Below are 16,648 nucleotides of genomic sequence, written 5' to 3'. Positions count from 1 at the left end.
AATTGCCTTGATATTGTTTTTTTGTGCAAGACCTCAGTTTTTATGTCACCTTGGGGGGAAACTTGTACAACTTTAACAGCTACTTTTAAGATATGATCATAATAACAAAACACCAAACCATTTTCAGTGATACATTACACGGCATAATCGAACATTTTTTTCCTAAAGTGTCTTTAAGTGATGGTGCTGAGGGAATTGAAGTATCATTCATCTTCCTTTATTAAAAAACCATTAATGGTCGCCGTCAACTGAAAAACCAAGTCTAAAGATAAGGACCCCCGATTAATATCTATTGCTTCCGTGTTTTCTCGTCCCATGAATTGATCGAAGACATTGCACTTCAATATTAAAATCCAGGCGAGGTCAAGATATGACCATAAAATGTTAATAACCCCCATTGATGGCATTTTTCATGCAATCTACAAAATCATATGTTATAGTAACCTAATATTTAATATTCCCACATCTGAATTGGCTTTCGCTGTTATTCTGCTTCTGCCAAGATTTATATCCATAATATGACACTGGCACATGCATATATGTATATCTGACACGCCAATAAATAAATGAGTGAGGGATAGGATTAAAAAAATTACATTTGATATACTGTGTAGTCAGCTTTTTGGTTTTAGAAAGTGTTCTAAATTAAAGTTCTTGGCTCCAAATTTGTTGGCAATAGAATTCGATTTGTATTACTCTATCAATTCTGAATTCAGTTTAACTTTTCAAAAAATATTGCAAATATTGTTTGTTAGTTTCTGCTCTGTCTGTCTGTCTGTGTTTATCAGCAAAAACTTTAACCTTGGCAATAACTTTTTTTGCGTGGGTTGGGCAATGACTTTAAATTTCACAGGTGTATTTTTTGTCACAAGACCTTTCTCCGGGTACCACCAAATGTGAACTCTTGACCTCGGAGTTTGACCCACTTTTACCATACGTGTTTTTGACAAGACCTTTCCTTGGATAACACCAAATTTGACCTTTGACCTTGGAAATTGATTTGAATTTGACAAACTCCAACCCTCGGACTTCCTTTGGATACCAACAATTTTCTTAGTAAAATTCATGTCATCCTTGTACTTTCGGTGAGGTGCACAGGTAGGTACGATTTAGTTAAGTTCTTTATTGCATGTATAGTTTTAGTCTGCCATTAGTTACCTGCAGAATCTGAATATTGTAGCTGCAAGCGTCTGGGACAGTGCGGTACAAAGACATATTTATATTTTCTGCCATAGAGATCGGCAGTTCTGCAGCTAAAACGCACATTGCTCGTATATTGTGTTCTTCATTTATTTAAGCGTGGTCTCCAAAGATTTGATTCTATATATACTAGACCTAATTATTAGTATCATTAATTTGATAATGAACACAAGGCAAAGCCTCGTTAAATGGGTACAAATAGGGGATTTTTATCTTTGAATTTGATATTATTGTTTTAGCAGACGTAGACTCCCACATGGAGTCGCACTATCTATATAGGTAGGTAATGTGTCGTAGTAATGAGAACGATCCTATTTTTTTCCTTTATCAATTTAGTTTAACAATGCGTGGAGTCTGAGATATGTGTGAAGTATGTGATTTGGCTGTGAGTGGTTTCTTAATTGCATTTCTTTTAGATTATATGGAACATTCTGCCAGACTAATTCTATACTTCTGATTTTAACATTGACGGCTGTAAAGTGACTTTTCCCAAATTGAAGACTATGGTTAATTAATAAATTGATAAAATTTAAGGATGTAGTATCGTTTTTGAAAAGGAGGATTCAACTTACCCGAAAATTATGACAGAAAATTGTCCAAAATAAAAAAATTCTATTTTTGTGGGGAGGATTTCTCTATCAAATTGTATTTATATATTATAATAGCTACCCTTATTTGACTGTACTGTAACAAAGGGGGGGGTGTTCAATGAATATAATCAATAGTGTAAAGTTAAGATTCTAAAAAATAGCGGGGAGAAAGACATCCATGATACTGACTCCGTACCTGTTAAATACTTACTATAGTATATACGTAGCTACATGTATGAAAAAGATCATGAAACATGAAGCAACTTACTTCTGTGAAATTATAATATATGAAATTGCATGGTCAAGTTTGTACAATGTAGGAGACACTTTTAATAAATCTGAGGAAAATGAGTAATATTTTCAGTTTTTCCTCATTCAGTTCCCCTCCCATCCTTTTTTCAAAATCTATATTTAGGGTCTATAATTAATTGAAAACAGACTTTTTTAAAAGATGCAACAAATTTTAAAGGAGATGGTATACATTTAGCTGCATACACCAAAATAAAACCATCAAATCTACAGAGCTCCTCATCTATCTCTCCTTTTTAATTCATCAATGTAAGTTTGCTTCTTACGAGTTCTTAAAAAATGTCCAACATTACACATTCCCTGGATTATATATCCATTAATGGGACAAAGATCAATGGGGCATACATTTTTTCAGTGCATAATTAGACCTGAACATTTCAAGCTAATCTGGTATTCTTGTAACATGATATCAATTTTGCCCCAGTAGTATGTTAAACTTTTGAAAGAATCACCTGTATTCTATACAATGTCTCTCTGTAATTATTTTTTTTCTCAAAAAATGGTAATTTAAATTTGATGCCTCGTGAATGTAAATACATTCTCTCATGAAATCAGTACACCATTGTTGGAATTGATCAAGAATTTCTGAATGGTATTGGGGAGGGGGATGATGATTTACTTTTTGGGGGATGGGGTCATGCTGACTAACAGTACTTCAAGTAGATCTCAAAAAAGGGGAATAATGCAAGATCTTAGACAACTTCTTTTTTAGTTCAATGTCATTTTCACTATAGCCAAGGTTTTCTGATATGCTTCTCTCCTCACTAGTCCCTAACTAATGAAAAAGGAAGAGACAACTTTTGTTCAATTTTTATGAGCTTTTGAAATCAATTATTGCAGTTACATGGATTATTACAAAGCTGTATATTTTTCCAATATTCTTTAATCTCTGAAGGTTTAAGTTCTGGAATACTCAATGAGTCCTGAGTACAACTATTTGAACACTGCCAACGCCTATCCTCAAAATGAACAGGGGATATTGCTGCCATCCATATCCCCATAGACACATCCTCTCCTTGGTATGTATGTAAATGGTCTGCATTTTTAGCTATCCATCTATGTACATTTGCATTTACGATGTTTCCAGAACCACAAGCAAATGCTGGATACACATCAGCAGCATATGAAAATTCTGCCCATTTTCCAAATTTTTGCACTAACCACTGTTTTCTGAAGTTTCCCCACCATACAAAGTTGTCATTTTGTTCACTTAGCTTTGATATATACTGAAGAACTGAATCCAAAACAATTAAACAATCATCATCAGTTTTTAGAACAAAACTTGGCAAAGAGTTATTCAACAACCATTGATGAAATAATAGTAATTTCTTTGGTAAATTTCTGTAAACATCAAAAGTGTCAACAAATAAAATGTCTTCATACGTTTCTGCTTCTGCCTTAAGTCTATGACGAATATCACTGGATTGTTGTTTCCACTCCTTTTCCAGAAAATTTGCATGTTTGAAATTTTCATCATCAGAAACATCTTGAACTTCAAGCCACATATTTGGTAGAATAATATCATCACTTTTAATTTTTGTTTGATAGTATATTGCACCATCAAAATCATTTAATACTGTGTCCATTTCTAATCCTGACATCTTTCCATGATTGCTGAAATTTTCAATTTCTATAACATATTCATAATTCTTGTGAAAAATCACACTAGAAACTGGTTGAAATGTACAGTGCTCCATTTCAATTCCCTTATCTACGGTTGAAAACTGTGTGACTGCAACAACATTGCCAGACCATGCTTCTAAGATTTGAACAGTAATTTCTGACTGAAGATTTAACACAACAGAAGCTATACCAATTCTCTTCACAAGGACATCAGACATCACTTTGAAGTTCAGTCTATCGACAATATGTCGTCCAGGTTTCCTTGGCTTTGTGTTTCTTGGCAAGGTAACATTGGCAAGAAAGTTGTTTCTGACAAGATGTGGATCTTGAAATTTAAGATTCCATTTTTCACATCCGTACTTATCAATTCTATTTTCTGGGTGAATTTGGCAATCCTGATTGCCAATGATGAACCATGCCTGCATGTTTTTGCTTGCTTTTGGCTTCCATGTATTTCTTATCGTATCTCTGTGTTCAAAGTTTTCAGGTGCTGACATTATTCCAATTGCTAGTTTTAATTGTTGTTTGTGAATTTGACTTGAGGCATAATTTTTAGTCAGGAAAAGATGAAACAAATATGATGTTAAACAGCCACAAACAAAGAACAACACTGCTTGCCAAGGTGTCATCTAGTAAAGGAACTTCATACAATGTCTATTGCTTCAACTATAAATACATCTGCCCTCCTTTGATCTCAATCCTAAAATGTAAAAAGAAAAACATAAAAAAGTTCTGCAAAATAATGTAATATGCCTTCATATAGACATGAGGAAATTTATGAATCTTAAGAAAGAACTCCAAAAACATGTTGTTAACATATAGCATATATCAAAATACATAAGAAACTTTGTACTCAAAATTTTAAATTAAAAGTTTTGGAGCTAGAGCAATTATTGTTTCCACACAATAACTTTAGGAAATAATTTATAAAAGATTGGCTGGTTATAAGTTAGGACAAAATCAGGGGCTGACAAATAGATTTTTAGGCACTTTTCCAAGGGCAAGTGGATGATCAAAATTCACTTGCCCTATCTGAATACAGTGGACCTTCAGATAACCGGACACTTCATTTTCTGGATGATTTTTCAAGGGAACGGAATTTTTTAATGTCATTTTGTCTCATTTTATCGGAATTCTGCGTTCCCTATCCAGACGGTCTTTTTCACTACAAAATGAATTTTTACCAGGTCCAGGAAAATCACTATATTTAGCTATATAACTAAATCTACCTATATAGCTTTATTTACCTATATAATACATGTATAGCTTTATTTTAGCTATTTCAGAGTAAATTTCTGTTTTATGAAAAACAGACAAAAAGTCACATAATGAGCAATATTAGTTAAGTTTTCAACTTTGAAATGGACTGAAAACAATTCAACAAAAACCCACTTAAAAAAATGTTTCTCCTTTTGTGCAATTGCAATCAAAGATCTAAAAGTTTTTGGGCTATGTATAACACTTAAGCTGTGATTAAGCAGCTATTCTAACAAAGAAAAGCAGTTTTGGTCAACAAGATAATTGATTGGTAATAATTGAGCACAATGCAAGGCAATTACACTGAGTCATGCCTCACCGCACTTCCAGCTATCCAAACAATAGATATGCCTTTTTTGGTTAAAATGTGTTTAAAAGAGGCAATGTTTTTACTATCTCTGCCCTAGGTTGTTTTATCAAACATTTTAAAAAAAACATCAGCCATAATTTACATGCGACTCTTTTTCTGCTTTTCATAAAACAGAAACTTATTCCAAAATAGCTAAATAAAGCTATATTTACAGGTAAATAAAGCTATATAGGTAAATTAAGCTCTATAGCTAAATATAGTGATTTTCCTGGACCTGTTTACATTATATTTTGATTCATTTATCTGGATGGGTTTTTTTTGTCTATCAATCCCTGCAAGAATTTAATCTACTTCTTCGAAGAAATATGTGAGAAATCAGCATTAAAAAGCAATAACTTAAGAAAATTACTATAGCTCAATAAAGCTATACCACTACCAGGTCCAGGAAAATCATTTCAAAGTTGAAAACTAATATTGCTCATTATGCGACTTTTTGTCTGCTTTTCATAAAACAGAAATTTTCTCTGAAATAGCTAAATAGAGCTACATTATATAGGTAAATAAAGCTATATAGGTAAATAAAGCTATATAGGTAGATTTAGCTATATAGCTAAATATAGTGATTTTCCTGGACCTGTATATGGCTAATTACGTGCTATTTAGTTAAATCAAGCGATTCTGCTGGGTCTAGAAAAGCTAAAAGGCAGAAAATGTTAAAGATTTTGCTCTTTGTAGACGGCATTCGGCAATAGACTGGCACGAGAATGGCCATTCTAGTGACGGCAATTTAACAAATGGGAATTGTTACCTTTTTTCTTTAAATGAAAAGCAAGTAACATAAAAATCAGAAACTTTTGCTCGCAAAAATCAAGTAGGAAATAAACTCCGAACTCTAAAATAGAAACCACCTCTGAAGCATTCCGGATATCTTTTGATACTTTGTGCAGTAACTATTTCGATTACCGAATTCACGTTAATAGCCATTGTTTTTTGTCAATTATAAGGAGTGAGCTTTTTTGATATTTGACATTCTTAAAAATATATAATGACGTTAAAAAAGACACGATAACACTATCTAAAAATTTTACTTTGATATTTGAAATTATGTTTTGGAACTCTTCTTCGTTCAAGAGATAGAAAGTTGAATATATGGCGCAAGAATCGAAATAAAATGTCAGAAGGTAAACTTTCCTAATTTTGAGTTTCGTGGGAGTTAAATAACGCTTGAGAAGATTGGCATATTTATCTGACAAGGCGAACATTACAGAGAATTATCTAATCCGTGATAAGAATTTGTAAAACTGGGCATTTTATGGCAGGTATTAAGAAATTTTGATGAGCATGCAAATCAGGTTGCATAAGCCATAATTATAAAATTTGCCTTTCATCACTTGCTCGTTTGGCACAGGGCACTCGAAGTTACTATTTATTAAATATTGAATATGTGCATATGTTATTTTTTTTATATTTACATGTACCAACTTCATATTTACATTTCCTTCCACTGTTCCAGTGTATGTGATTTTGCAAGTGAGAAAATGTATTCTCTGTCGAGAAGTTGATGGCTCCTGATTTATAAGATTAGCCTCTCAACAGAGAATAGGATAAATTTTCTTAATGATTAATGATTATATGTGTGTGTTTTGACATTAAGAGCTTATTTTATCCATGTTTATAGGAATTGCACAATATGTTTATAAACATGCATGTCTTGTATTTTTGAAACAGAAATTGTGAATTGTTTTTGTGTAGCATGCAAAGAAATGAAGACAAGTGAAGATATCTGATAGATGATCACTCTTCTTGGACACTGGTGATATGGACGAGGATGAAGATGACATTTGGGATTACAAATCTATCAAGAAAGTCAAACAGAGTGTAGGTAAACCAAAGAGAGCAGCAGCGAAACATAAGAAGAAGAATCCGTCAAATAAACAACAATCAAATAGTTCCCAAGATAAGGTATAATTGCCACAGGCCAAATCTGACAAATAATTAAGACTTTTTTTTCTAAATATCTTTTTGTCATAGTCTGTTACCTGTTTGATAAATCTGTCAATGGAATAAACCAAGGTTCATGATTCTTATTTATACTGGGCCTCAAGCCAAAATAAATTTGAAACACTTAGCACATCTGAACAATCTGATAGATCTTTGTTATGCTCCAAGATAACTAAATTGTTAATCATGTATTCTACAAATTAAAAGAAAAATATTGTCTATGAATTTTTTCATCATTGTCTTAATAGAGGAAAAGAAAAACACCAACAAAGGTCAGAAATAGTCAGAAAACTCCCCAGAAGAAAACCAAGGAATCACCCATTGAGTCAAAGACCAGCCAGACCCTTACACGTCCCCAGGGTGTATGTCCGAATTGTCAGGTGCCCCTGGCTTGTTTAGGGATTTTGTCACCAACATGGCATGTCACAGAATGTATGGAGGCTGAGTTACAGCCCAAGGCAGGTATGTAATTTACCCCAATCATAAATTGTTAAGCTTGAATTGTCTTGTACAGGTGATAATATTTTAGGTTTTTAATATGAATATATGTTTATGTTAGAAAGAGACTTTAAATGTATTTAAATTAAAAATTTTATACAGGTTGGTGGCACTACACAAATTTTTAACTGATGAAATATTTCTTGATTGAAATTTCCAGATTGCCCAGAAGGTTTGTCATGTGACAGTACAATAGAAAGTCACTATCGGGAGTACTCCCACTACAGACTGGCACTAGCTCGATGTACAAAGAGAGAAGAGTGTATAGAAAATCAGGGTAATGTAGAAAATTGGAACTAAACTGTCTATTAGAACAATTTTTTCACATGAACATGATGTGCGAATATATGTATTATTCTAATGCAGCAAAAAGTTGTACATGTACTTTGTAAACACATGGTATTAAAATCTTAACATGCATTTAAATTAGATTTACTTTTTCAATAAAGCTGAATGAAAAAATTAAAATGCTACATCTTGATTAATGAAATCATTTTTGAGTTTGTAAAAATCAATGAGATTCATTTATATTTTAGAGGAAAACAAAATAGCAAGAAAGGAATTAAAGTTTGCAGAAGAGTGTGTTCCAAATCAGGAAAAGATTTCAAAAGCAGAAGAAAATAGGAGCCAGATCAATGACGATAATAGGTCAGATGGTGGAAGTGAAGATTTATTGAGTCAACGAAGTTTATCGGACATTTTGGATGCTGCTCAGAGTGACAGTGATATAGATAGAGTCTCGTCAGATGAGGAGTCTGATGATGATGAAGGACTGGTCAGCAGTTTGTTGCCGGAGGAGGAGGAGGAGGATGGTGGCTTACAGACAGAAAGCACCATGTGTTTCTCTACAGAAGAGGATGATGCAAAAGACTTACAAAGACTGGAAGAAAAGGATATTTTTGGGAATTGTGATAACACCCTTTGTTTTTCTTCGCAAGATGAGACATGTGGAAAAAATGAAATTTGTGAACAGAATAAAAAGATGCAGAAGAGTAAGAGGAAGTCTTTGTCACCAATGAAGGCAAGTCCAAGGAAGAAGAACAAAATTCAAGAGAAAAAGGCAGACAATGAGCTATGCACATCTATTGGGAATAATAAACAACATGACCATGTTGGCATGGAGAAAGCCAACAGCTTAAAAGCTAAAAAATTAGAAAGTCCAAAAAATACATTGAACAAAGAGGAAGTGTGTTTATATATTTCTGATTCAGATTCAGATTTTGAAGATTGTGAAAGTACTGCTTCTCTGTCTCAGAAAATGCAATGGGCCAGAATACTCACTCCACAAAGATGTTCACAAAACTCAGGGAGCTCTCAGAAACACTCAGGGAGGAAAAGCTTGTCACAGAAATCTACCTCCTCAAAAAAATCCTCAGTCAGGAAGCGACAAAGTTTACCCACAAATTTGAAAACCTCACAGAAATCTGCTGAGAAGAATGGGTTGCCACCGAAGCCAAACTCAGGGAAGAAGAAAAAGGGTCAGTCAGGTATAAAGCTCATCCCTAGTAAACAGATCTCAGAGGGTAATATGTCATTAGGTATTCATTCTAAATCCCAAGGAAAACAATCACAGTTGGAGAAAACAACACATGATAGCAGTGTTATCAATGGGCATAAGGGCAACAAACAAACTTCTCTGACTTCGTTTTTCTTTGGGAAGAATTTAAGATCTTCTGCATCGGGAACCAGTGTAGAACAGCAGGTCACCTTTACAACACTTGTTTCTGATTCAGATATCGAAACAAGTACTGTGACTACTAAAAAAAGTGAATTTGTGACTTCTAGAGTCAGTAGAAATGCACTGGATGAAGTTACCAACAAAGTGAATGGTTCAACAAGTCAAGAGGTTGTGCCATCAGAAGAAGGCTTTGGTGTTTTAAGAAGGAGTCAACGAAAGCTAGCAGATAGTAAGACGATAGTTGATAAGAATAATTCTTCCAGCTCTGTTTTAACCAATATTTCTTCAGCTTTGGACAGTGGGTTTGGTTCCTCTAAAGGTACAGCTACAAAGTTAAGTAATGTGGACTCCCACAAAACTAATAAAAACTTGACTCTAGAGAGTAGTAAGCAAAATGCAATGGAAATTCTTATGTCAAAGCAAGATAAGAAAGGCAAACCAAAGGCAGTGGAGAAATCTGTTAAAGAGGTGAAGGTGTCAGAGCTTACAGTTCCCTCGGCAGAGAGTCAACAGAGTAAGCCAAACAATTATAGCAAGAAGAATTGTCCATTCTACAAGAAAGTTCCAGGTACACGCTAACAAAAACATCATATCCCAAATGGTTATAAAATGTAAATGAAAGCAAAAAAATTTGATATCGCAATAATTGAATGTAATTTAATATATTCAGCCTTGCTCTGTAGTTTTTAATAGGCTTTTAAAAGAAGCTACATGTAAATACTGTGCTTCAGTTTTAAGCACCATAGATGTTTACAGTTATTTTGTTTCAGATACTGGCTTCACAGTGGATGCATTTAGCTATGGAGTCGTCCCAGGTTGTAGGGGGTACATTCTTTCCCATTTTCATTATGACCATTACATGGGTATGACCAAGTCCTTCTCACAGCCAATCTACTGCAGTAAGGTAAGACACTACCCAGAGATGTGTTATGTCAAGATAAGGGGAAGTCTTTAATTGATCTTATTCATTAAGTAATCTGTGATTAAATAAGATTTTTTAGCTCTACTGGTCAAAGACCAGAAGAGCTTATGCGATAGTAATGCGTCCGTCGTCTGTCCGTCTGTCTGTCTGTAAACAATTTTTCAAAATGCTACTCCTCCTACAGTTTTGGTCCAATTTCAATATAACTTGGCACACAAGTAGACTACACTAAGATACATAATTCTGTGCATCAGTTTTTGATTTTGATGAATGGTGTTGCCATGGTTACTAAAAATAGACATTTCTGTGAAATTGTTTCAAAATGCTACTCCTCCTACAGTTCAATATAACTTGATAAACAAGTAGACCACACTAAGATGCATAATTTAGTGCATAGGTTTTCAATTTCGATGAACGGCGTTGCCATGGTTACTTAAAATAGGAATTTTTGTGAAATTGCTTCAAAATGCTACTCCTCCTACAGTTTTGGTTTGATTTCAATATAACTTGGCACACAAGTAGACTACAATAAGATACATAATTCTGTGCATTGGTTTTTGATTTCAATGAACGGTGTTGCCGTGGTTACTAAAAATAGATATTTCTATGAAATTGTTTCAAAATGCTACTCCTCCTACAATTTTGGTTTGATTTCAATATAACTTGGCACACAAGTAGACTATACTAAGATACATGATTTTGTGCATCGGTTTTAGATTTCGATGAAAGGTGTTGCCGATGTTACTAAAAATAGAAATTTTTGTGAAATTGTTTCAAAGTGCTTCTCCTACAGTTTTGGTCCGATTTTAATATAACTTGGCACACAAGTAGAATACACTAAGATACATGATTCTATGCATTGGTTTTTGATTTCGATGAACGGTGTTGCCGTGGTTACTAAAAATAGAAATTTCTGTGAAATTGTTTCAAAATGCTTCTTCTACAGTTTTGGTTCGATTTCAATATAACTTGACTCACAAGTAGACTACACTAAGATACATAATTCTGTGCATCGGTTTTTATTTTGATGAGTGGCAATGATTATTTTTCTTTTTATTGCTGATTTAGAGTCTCAAGTCCCAACTGCTTCTTTTCTCTTCCTTTGTTTTAAGTATAAACCAGTAGAGCTACACTCTCGAGAGAGACTTCTGGTTATGAATATGACCAGTGTATGTAATATTACCATATTATTAATACGTTGTACATGTAATTGATTTTAAGTGAAAGAATTTTTTTAGAAGAGAAATTAATAATTAAGGTTTTGCATTGAAAAAAATATTACACACAATTTGAATATTTCTCTCTTCTTATAGATCACCGCTAATTTGGTTATTTCCAAAATCAAAGTGAACGAGTCGTTTGTTCATGCCTTGCCTATGAACAAGCCCTGTGTTGTGGATGGAGTGGAACTGACATTCCTGGAGGCCAATCAGTGAGTACTGTATGCAGAAAAATTTTTAGGGTCATGCAAGAAATTGTGAATGTCCAGGAGTAATTTTGTTACGTACTAGCTATCAGTCAGTGTTTCTTTGACATTAACATGATAGTGATGATAAATTGATGTCTTGATGCCCCTGTAAATTAAGACTAAGGGTATACAGTGGACCTTCAGATATCCGGACGCCAGATATCCGGATGCTGAAGCATCCGGACGCTTTTTCATCGGAACAGAATTTTGAAATGTTAGTATGTCTTTTTAGCTCACCTGAGCCGAAGGCTCAAGTGAGCTTTTCTGATCACATTTTGTCCGTCGTCCGTCCGTCTGTCCGTCCGTCCGTCTGTCTGTCTGTCCGTCCGTCTGTAAACTTTTCACATTTTCGACTTCTTCTCAAGAACCACTGGGCCAATTTTGATCAAACTTGGTACAAAGCATCCTTGGGTGAAGGGGAATTTAAATTGTTAAACTGAAGGGACATATCCCCTCACAAGGGGAGATAATCAAGAAAAGACAAAAATAGGGTTGGGTCATTAAAAAATCTTCTTCTCAAGAACCACTGGGCCAGTAAAGCTGAAACTTATGTGGAAGCATCCTGGGGTAGTGTAGATTCTAAATTGTTCAAATTATGACCCCCGGGGGAAGGGCGGGGCCACAATGGGGAATCAAAGTTTTACATAGAAATATATAGGAAAAATCTTTGAAAATCTTCTTCTCAAGAACCACTGGGCCAGAAAAGCTGAAACTTATGTGGAAGCATCCTGGTATAGTGTAGATTCTAAATTGTTCACATCATGACCCCTGGGGTAAGGGCGGGGCCACAATGGGGAATCAAAGTTTTACATAGAAATATATGGGAAAAATCTTTGAAAATCTTCTTCTCATGAACCACAGGGCCAGAAAAGCTGAAACTTATGTGGAAGCATTCTGGTATAATGTAGATTCTAAATTGTTCAAATAATGACCACAATGGGAAATCAAAGTTTTATATAGAAATATATATAGGAAAAATCTTTGAAAATCTTCTTCTCAAGAACCACAGGGCCAGAAAAGCTGAAACTTATGTGGAAGCATTCTGGTATAATGTAGATTCTAAATTGTTCAAATAATGACCTCTGGGGGAAGGGCAGGGCCACAATGGGGAATCAAAGTTTTATATAGAAATATATATAGGAAAAATCTTTGAAAATCTTCTTCTCAAGAACCACTGGGCCAGAAAAAGTGAAGCTTATGTGGAAGCATTCTGGGGTATTGTAAATTCTAAAGTGTAGGAATCATGACCCCCGGGGGAAGGGCGGGGCCATTATAGGGAATGAAAGTTTTACATAGAAATATGTAGGAAAAATCTTTGAAAATCTTCTTCTCAAGAACCACTGGGCCAGAAAAGCTGAAACTTATGTGGAAGCATCCTTGTATAATGTAGATTCTAAATTGTTCAAATAATGACCCCTGGGGAAGGGCAGGGCCACAATGGGGAATCAAAGTTTTATATAGAAATATATAGGAAAAATCTTTGAAAATCTTCTTCTCAAGAACCACAGGGCCAGAAAAGCTGAAACTTATGTGGAAGCATCCTTGTATAATTTAGATTCTAAATTGTTCAAATAATGACCCCCGGGGGAAGGGTGGGGACATTATAGGGAATCAAAGTTTTATATAGAAATATATAGGAAAAATCTTTGAAAATCTTCTTCTCAAGAACCACAGGGCCAGAAAAAGTGAAGCTTATGTGGAAGCATTCTGGGGTATTGTAAATTCTAAAGTGTAGGAATCATGACCCCCGGGGGAAGGGCGGGGCCATTATAGGGAATGAAAGTTTCACATAGAAATATATAGGAAAAATCTTTGAAAATCTTCTTCTCAGGAACCACTGGGCCAAAAAAGCTGAAACATATGTGCCCATGGAAGGATCATGGGGTTGTGTAGATTTCAAAATGTCTAAATTATGATCAGTGGGGTAGGATGGGGATGCATTATGTATAACAAGGGGGAAATCTCGTAAAGAACAGAATGGTCAAAGCTTCTCAGGTGAGCGATGTGGCCCATGGGCCTCTTGTTTAACTGGTGATTCAGGTATCCGGACAATTCACATATTCGGACAAAATGACTGGGAACCAAAGCGTCCGGATAAATGAGGCTCCACTGTATAGATTTGGGGTACCTACATTATTTATTTCAAGACCATTGACCTTGGAGATTTACATAATTTTGAAAAAAATTCTTACCTCTGCTATGAGTTGCCATCAGGGCATCAGTGTTTCACAAACACAGTGTTGTGTGTTTATTTTTAAAGCCCCAATATTCATTTTACAGGAAGAGGTAGGTAAAAATATACTGTAGATCACTAAATTTTCGCGACACTTTATTTTCGCAAGATAGTCACTGACTCTTGATTAGCGAGACAAAATTTTCGCGAGTTGTGGTTATTGCTTTATATTTTCTTAAGGAATACTATTATACACGAGAATTAAATTTTCGCGAGCACACTGTCTCGCATAATTACGCGAAAATAACGTTCTCGCGAATAAAAAGTGATTTACAGTACACAAGAGTTTTGATTCAATTGATCAAAGGCCAACATTAAAAAGTCAACATCATTGAAATAAACATACTGGAGGACCCAGTATAACTTTCAATATTTCATAAACCTTGCTTTACCTCAATTTTGCAGAGAGTAGGTGATTGAATTTTTTCCACCAACTCAGCTGTTATGTCAGATGTTTTCCTATGTTTCAGTTCATAGGTTTCTTGTTTGTAAAATAATTTATCACTTTGTACGTCAATTGCAGTTGTCCTGGGTCTGTGCTGATCCTGTTTAAGTTGAAGGATGGCCGTGTGTTTCTACACACAGGAGATTTCCGAGCTGACCCCAGCATGGAGAAGTATCCCCCCTTGGTTGGAGTTCGAATATCACAGCTTTACCTAGATACTACGTAAGCTTTATAGTAACACTTGCTAATCAAATTTAACATAAAATATGGATCTTGAAATATATTAAAGACATAAAAAATTAAAAATGATATAAGCATACACTTAAAAGAATAATAAATATTGAGCACACTTTTCTGAAATGTGAAATTAAAAATTGAAAGAAGGGATCACTAGAGTATTTTTTTAATAGGAAATTATATTTCTAATTTCAAGGTAAAGATAAATGCTATTAATTGTGTTTTTTTAGGTACTGTAATCCTACCTATGCCTTCCCATCTCAGAAAGAAGTGATAGCATTTACGGTCAATTTAGTACAGAATGAACTTCAGAGAAATCCAAGGACTCTCATTGTATGTGGTTCCTACACCATAGGCAAAGAGAGAGTCTTTATAGGTACAATGTGCTTTATTGGACTCATCTATTTCACCTACATATACTGTATTTACAAGCACTTCTTCCTGGATATAATAATATAGTATAAAGGCATATCTTTAAAAATTGCCAAGCTGTCAAATATGTTTTTTTCCTGCTTTAGAGACCTTTATTAAATTTATTCTTCTTTTGTGATCTACAGCTGTCGCAGAGGCCCTTCAGTGTAAGATTTGTGTTTTACGAGACAAAAAGAACATCCTAGACTGTCTAGAAGATGATAGCCTGAGAAGGAAGCTCAGTCTGAATTTCAACGACTCTTGTCTTCATGTTTTACCCATGGGAAAATTAAAGCCAAATGTAAGTATAATTGGTTTGTGGGGACTTGATTTCATGTTTGGAAAATGTTTTAAAAAAATGCATATTAAATTTTTAAATGGTGATCATGAATTTTTGGGTATCTCCTTGCCTGGAAAAAAACAAAAATTACCCCCCACAAAAATTAGCGATTTCACAGTATCACATGAAAATGCACAATGCAAGTCATTTGTCAAAGTCAATTCATATTAACAACTTTAACATTATCTGCAGGCTCTGTTGGAACACTCCGAGAAGTTGACTGTTCGGTATAAAAATATTCTGGCGCTAGAACCTACTGGTTGGACCTTCAGCAAAATCAATTCACTGCAGGAGATAAAACCCAAATATAACAGGGATGGCATCAAGATTTATGGTATGTGAGGAAAACAAAAATGAACAAAACTTACCATCATTCTTATGAAATTTTGAGTAAAAAAACTACTTTGTGTTTTGATTTTGCTTTTTGGATTACCCATTGTCCGTCATCTATCCATCCGTCTTTAAAATTTTTACATTTTTCAAATATTTCTCAAAAACCACTGGGCAAATTTTAATCAATATTGGTACAAAGCATCGTTGGTTGAAGGGAAGTTATAGTTGTTAAAGGGGCTAGGGTGTTGTGTCCTTTTCAGACTATTTTTACCCCCTTTAGAAGAAGAGCTCAATATAAAGATACACAAAAAATTATCAAAGAATGGAGGCGTACTAGGCGAGGACAATCCCCCGCTCTGAAAAATGACTTTTCTCAATTCTAAAAGTAGTATTTTTTGCAAAATTTTATGGTTTATATCATCTTTTATATATCAAATTTTGTATTTCATTGTTTAAATAATTTATTTTTTACTCATGTTTTTAAGACATTTGAAAACAAAAAAAAGAAAAAGCTTCATGTGTGATTCGAACCCTTTCCATAGCACAGGTTTGGTCCAAGACCAACTGCTTTAACCACTACGCCACGAAGTATATGCATTATAGGCGTCTTTCAGTGTGATTTAAATGAACGGGATTGTTGAACAGTCAAGGGCATCATGGAAACAAGTTATTTTTGATATGATTTGTTGAAGTTATAAAATGTCAACATTTTGGATTATCTTTCCCTGATTATGCTTTTCTTCAGTAACTTATTCCAGTTATTGATACTTTACTACTCATTATTGTAAACCTA

General features: G+C 34.4%; 2 protein-coding genes across 2 annotated transcripts; one reads left to right on the top strand and one right to left on the bottom strand.

Annotated features, from left to right (window-relative positions):
• Positions 1-2,897: 2,897 nt before the first annotated feature.
• Positions 2,898-6,130, bottom strand: LOC134271910 (UDP-GalNAc:beta-1,3-N-acetylgalactosaminyltransferase 2-like). Its single transcript, XM_062754135.1, has 2 exons — positions 6,098-6,130; positions 2,898-4,422 (listed from the first exon to the last, which is right to left on the bottom strand). Exon 2 carries the CDS (start codon positions 4,349-4,351, stop codon positions 2,927-2,929), a length of 1,425 nt encoding a protein of 474 aa, XP_062610119.1. The 5' UTR covers positions 4,352-4,422; positions 6,098-6,130; the 3' UTR covers positions 2,898-2,926.
• A 907-nt stretch (positions 6,131-7,037) lies between these two features.
• Positions 7,038-16,130, top strand: LOC134271913 (DNA cross-link repair 1A protein-like). Its single transcript, XM_062754139.1, has 10 exons — positions 7,038-7,251; positions 7,539-7,752; positions 7,949-8,065; positions 8,325-10,034; positions 10,237-10,370; positions 11,702-11,820; positions 14,613-14,756; positions 15,002-15,147; positions 15,329-15,483; positions 15,715-16,130. The coding sequence occupies exons 1-10, from the start codon at positions 7,108-7,110 to the stop codon at positions 15,862-15,864; spliced, it is 3,033 nt and encodes a 1,010-aa protein (XP_062610123.1). The 5' UTR covers positions 7,038-7,107; the 3' UTR covers positions 15,865-16,130.
• The last annotated feature ends 518 nt before the right edge of the window (positions 16,131-16,648 follow it).

Source organism: Saccostrea cucullata, unplaced genomic scaffold, assembly GCF_032062105.1.
Source record: "Saccostrea cucullata isolate Sc308-1 unplaced genomic scaffold, CSIRO_AGI_Scuc_v1 ctg709, whole genome shotgun sequence".
Taxonomy (NCBI): domain Eukaryota; kingdom Metazoa; phylum Mollusca; class Bivalvia; order Ostreida; family Ostreidae; genus Saccostrea; species Saccostrea cuccullata.
The sequence above is the reverse complement of the archived record's forward strand: the minus strand, read 5'-3'. Positions and strand labels throughout refer to the sequence as shown.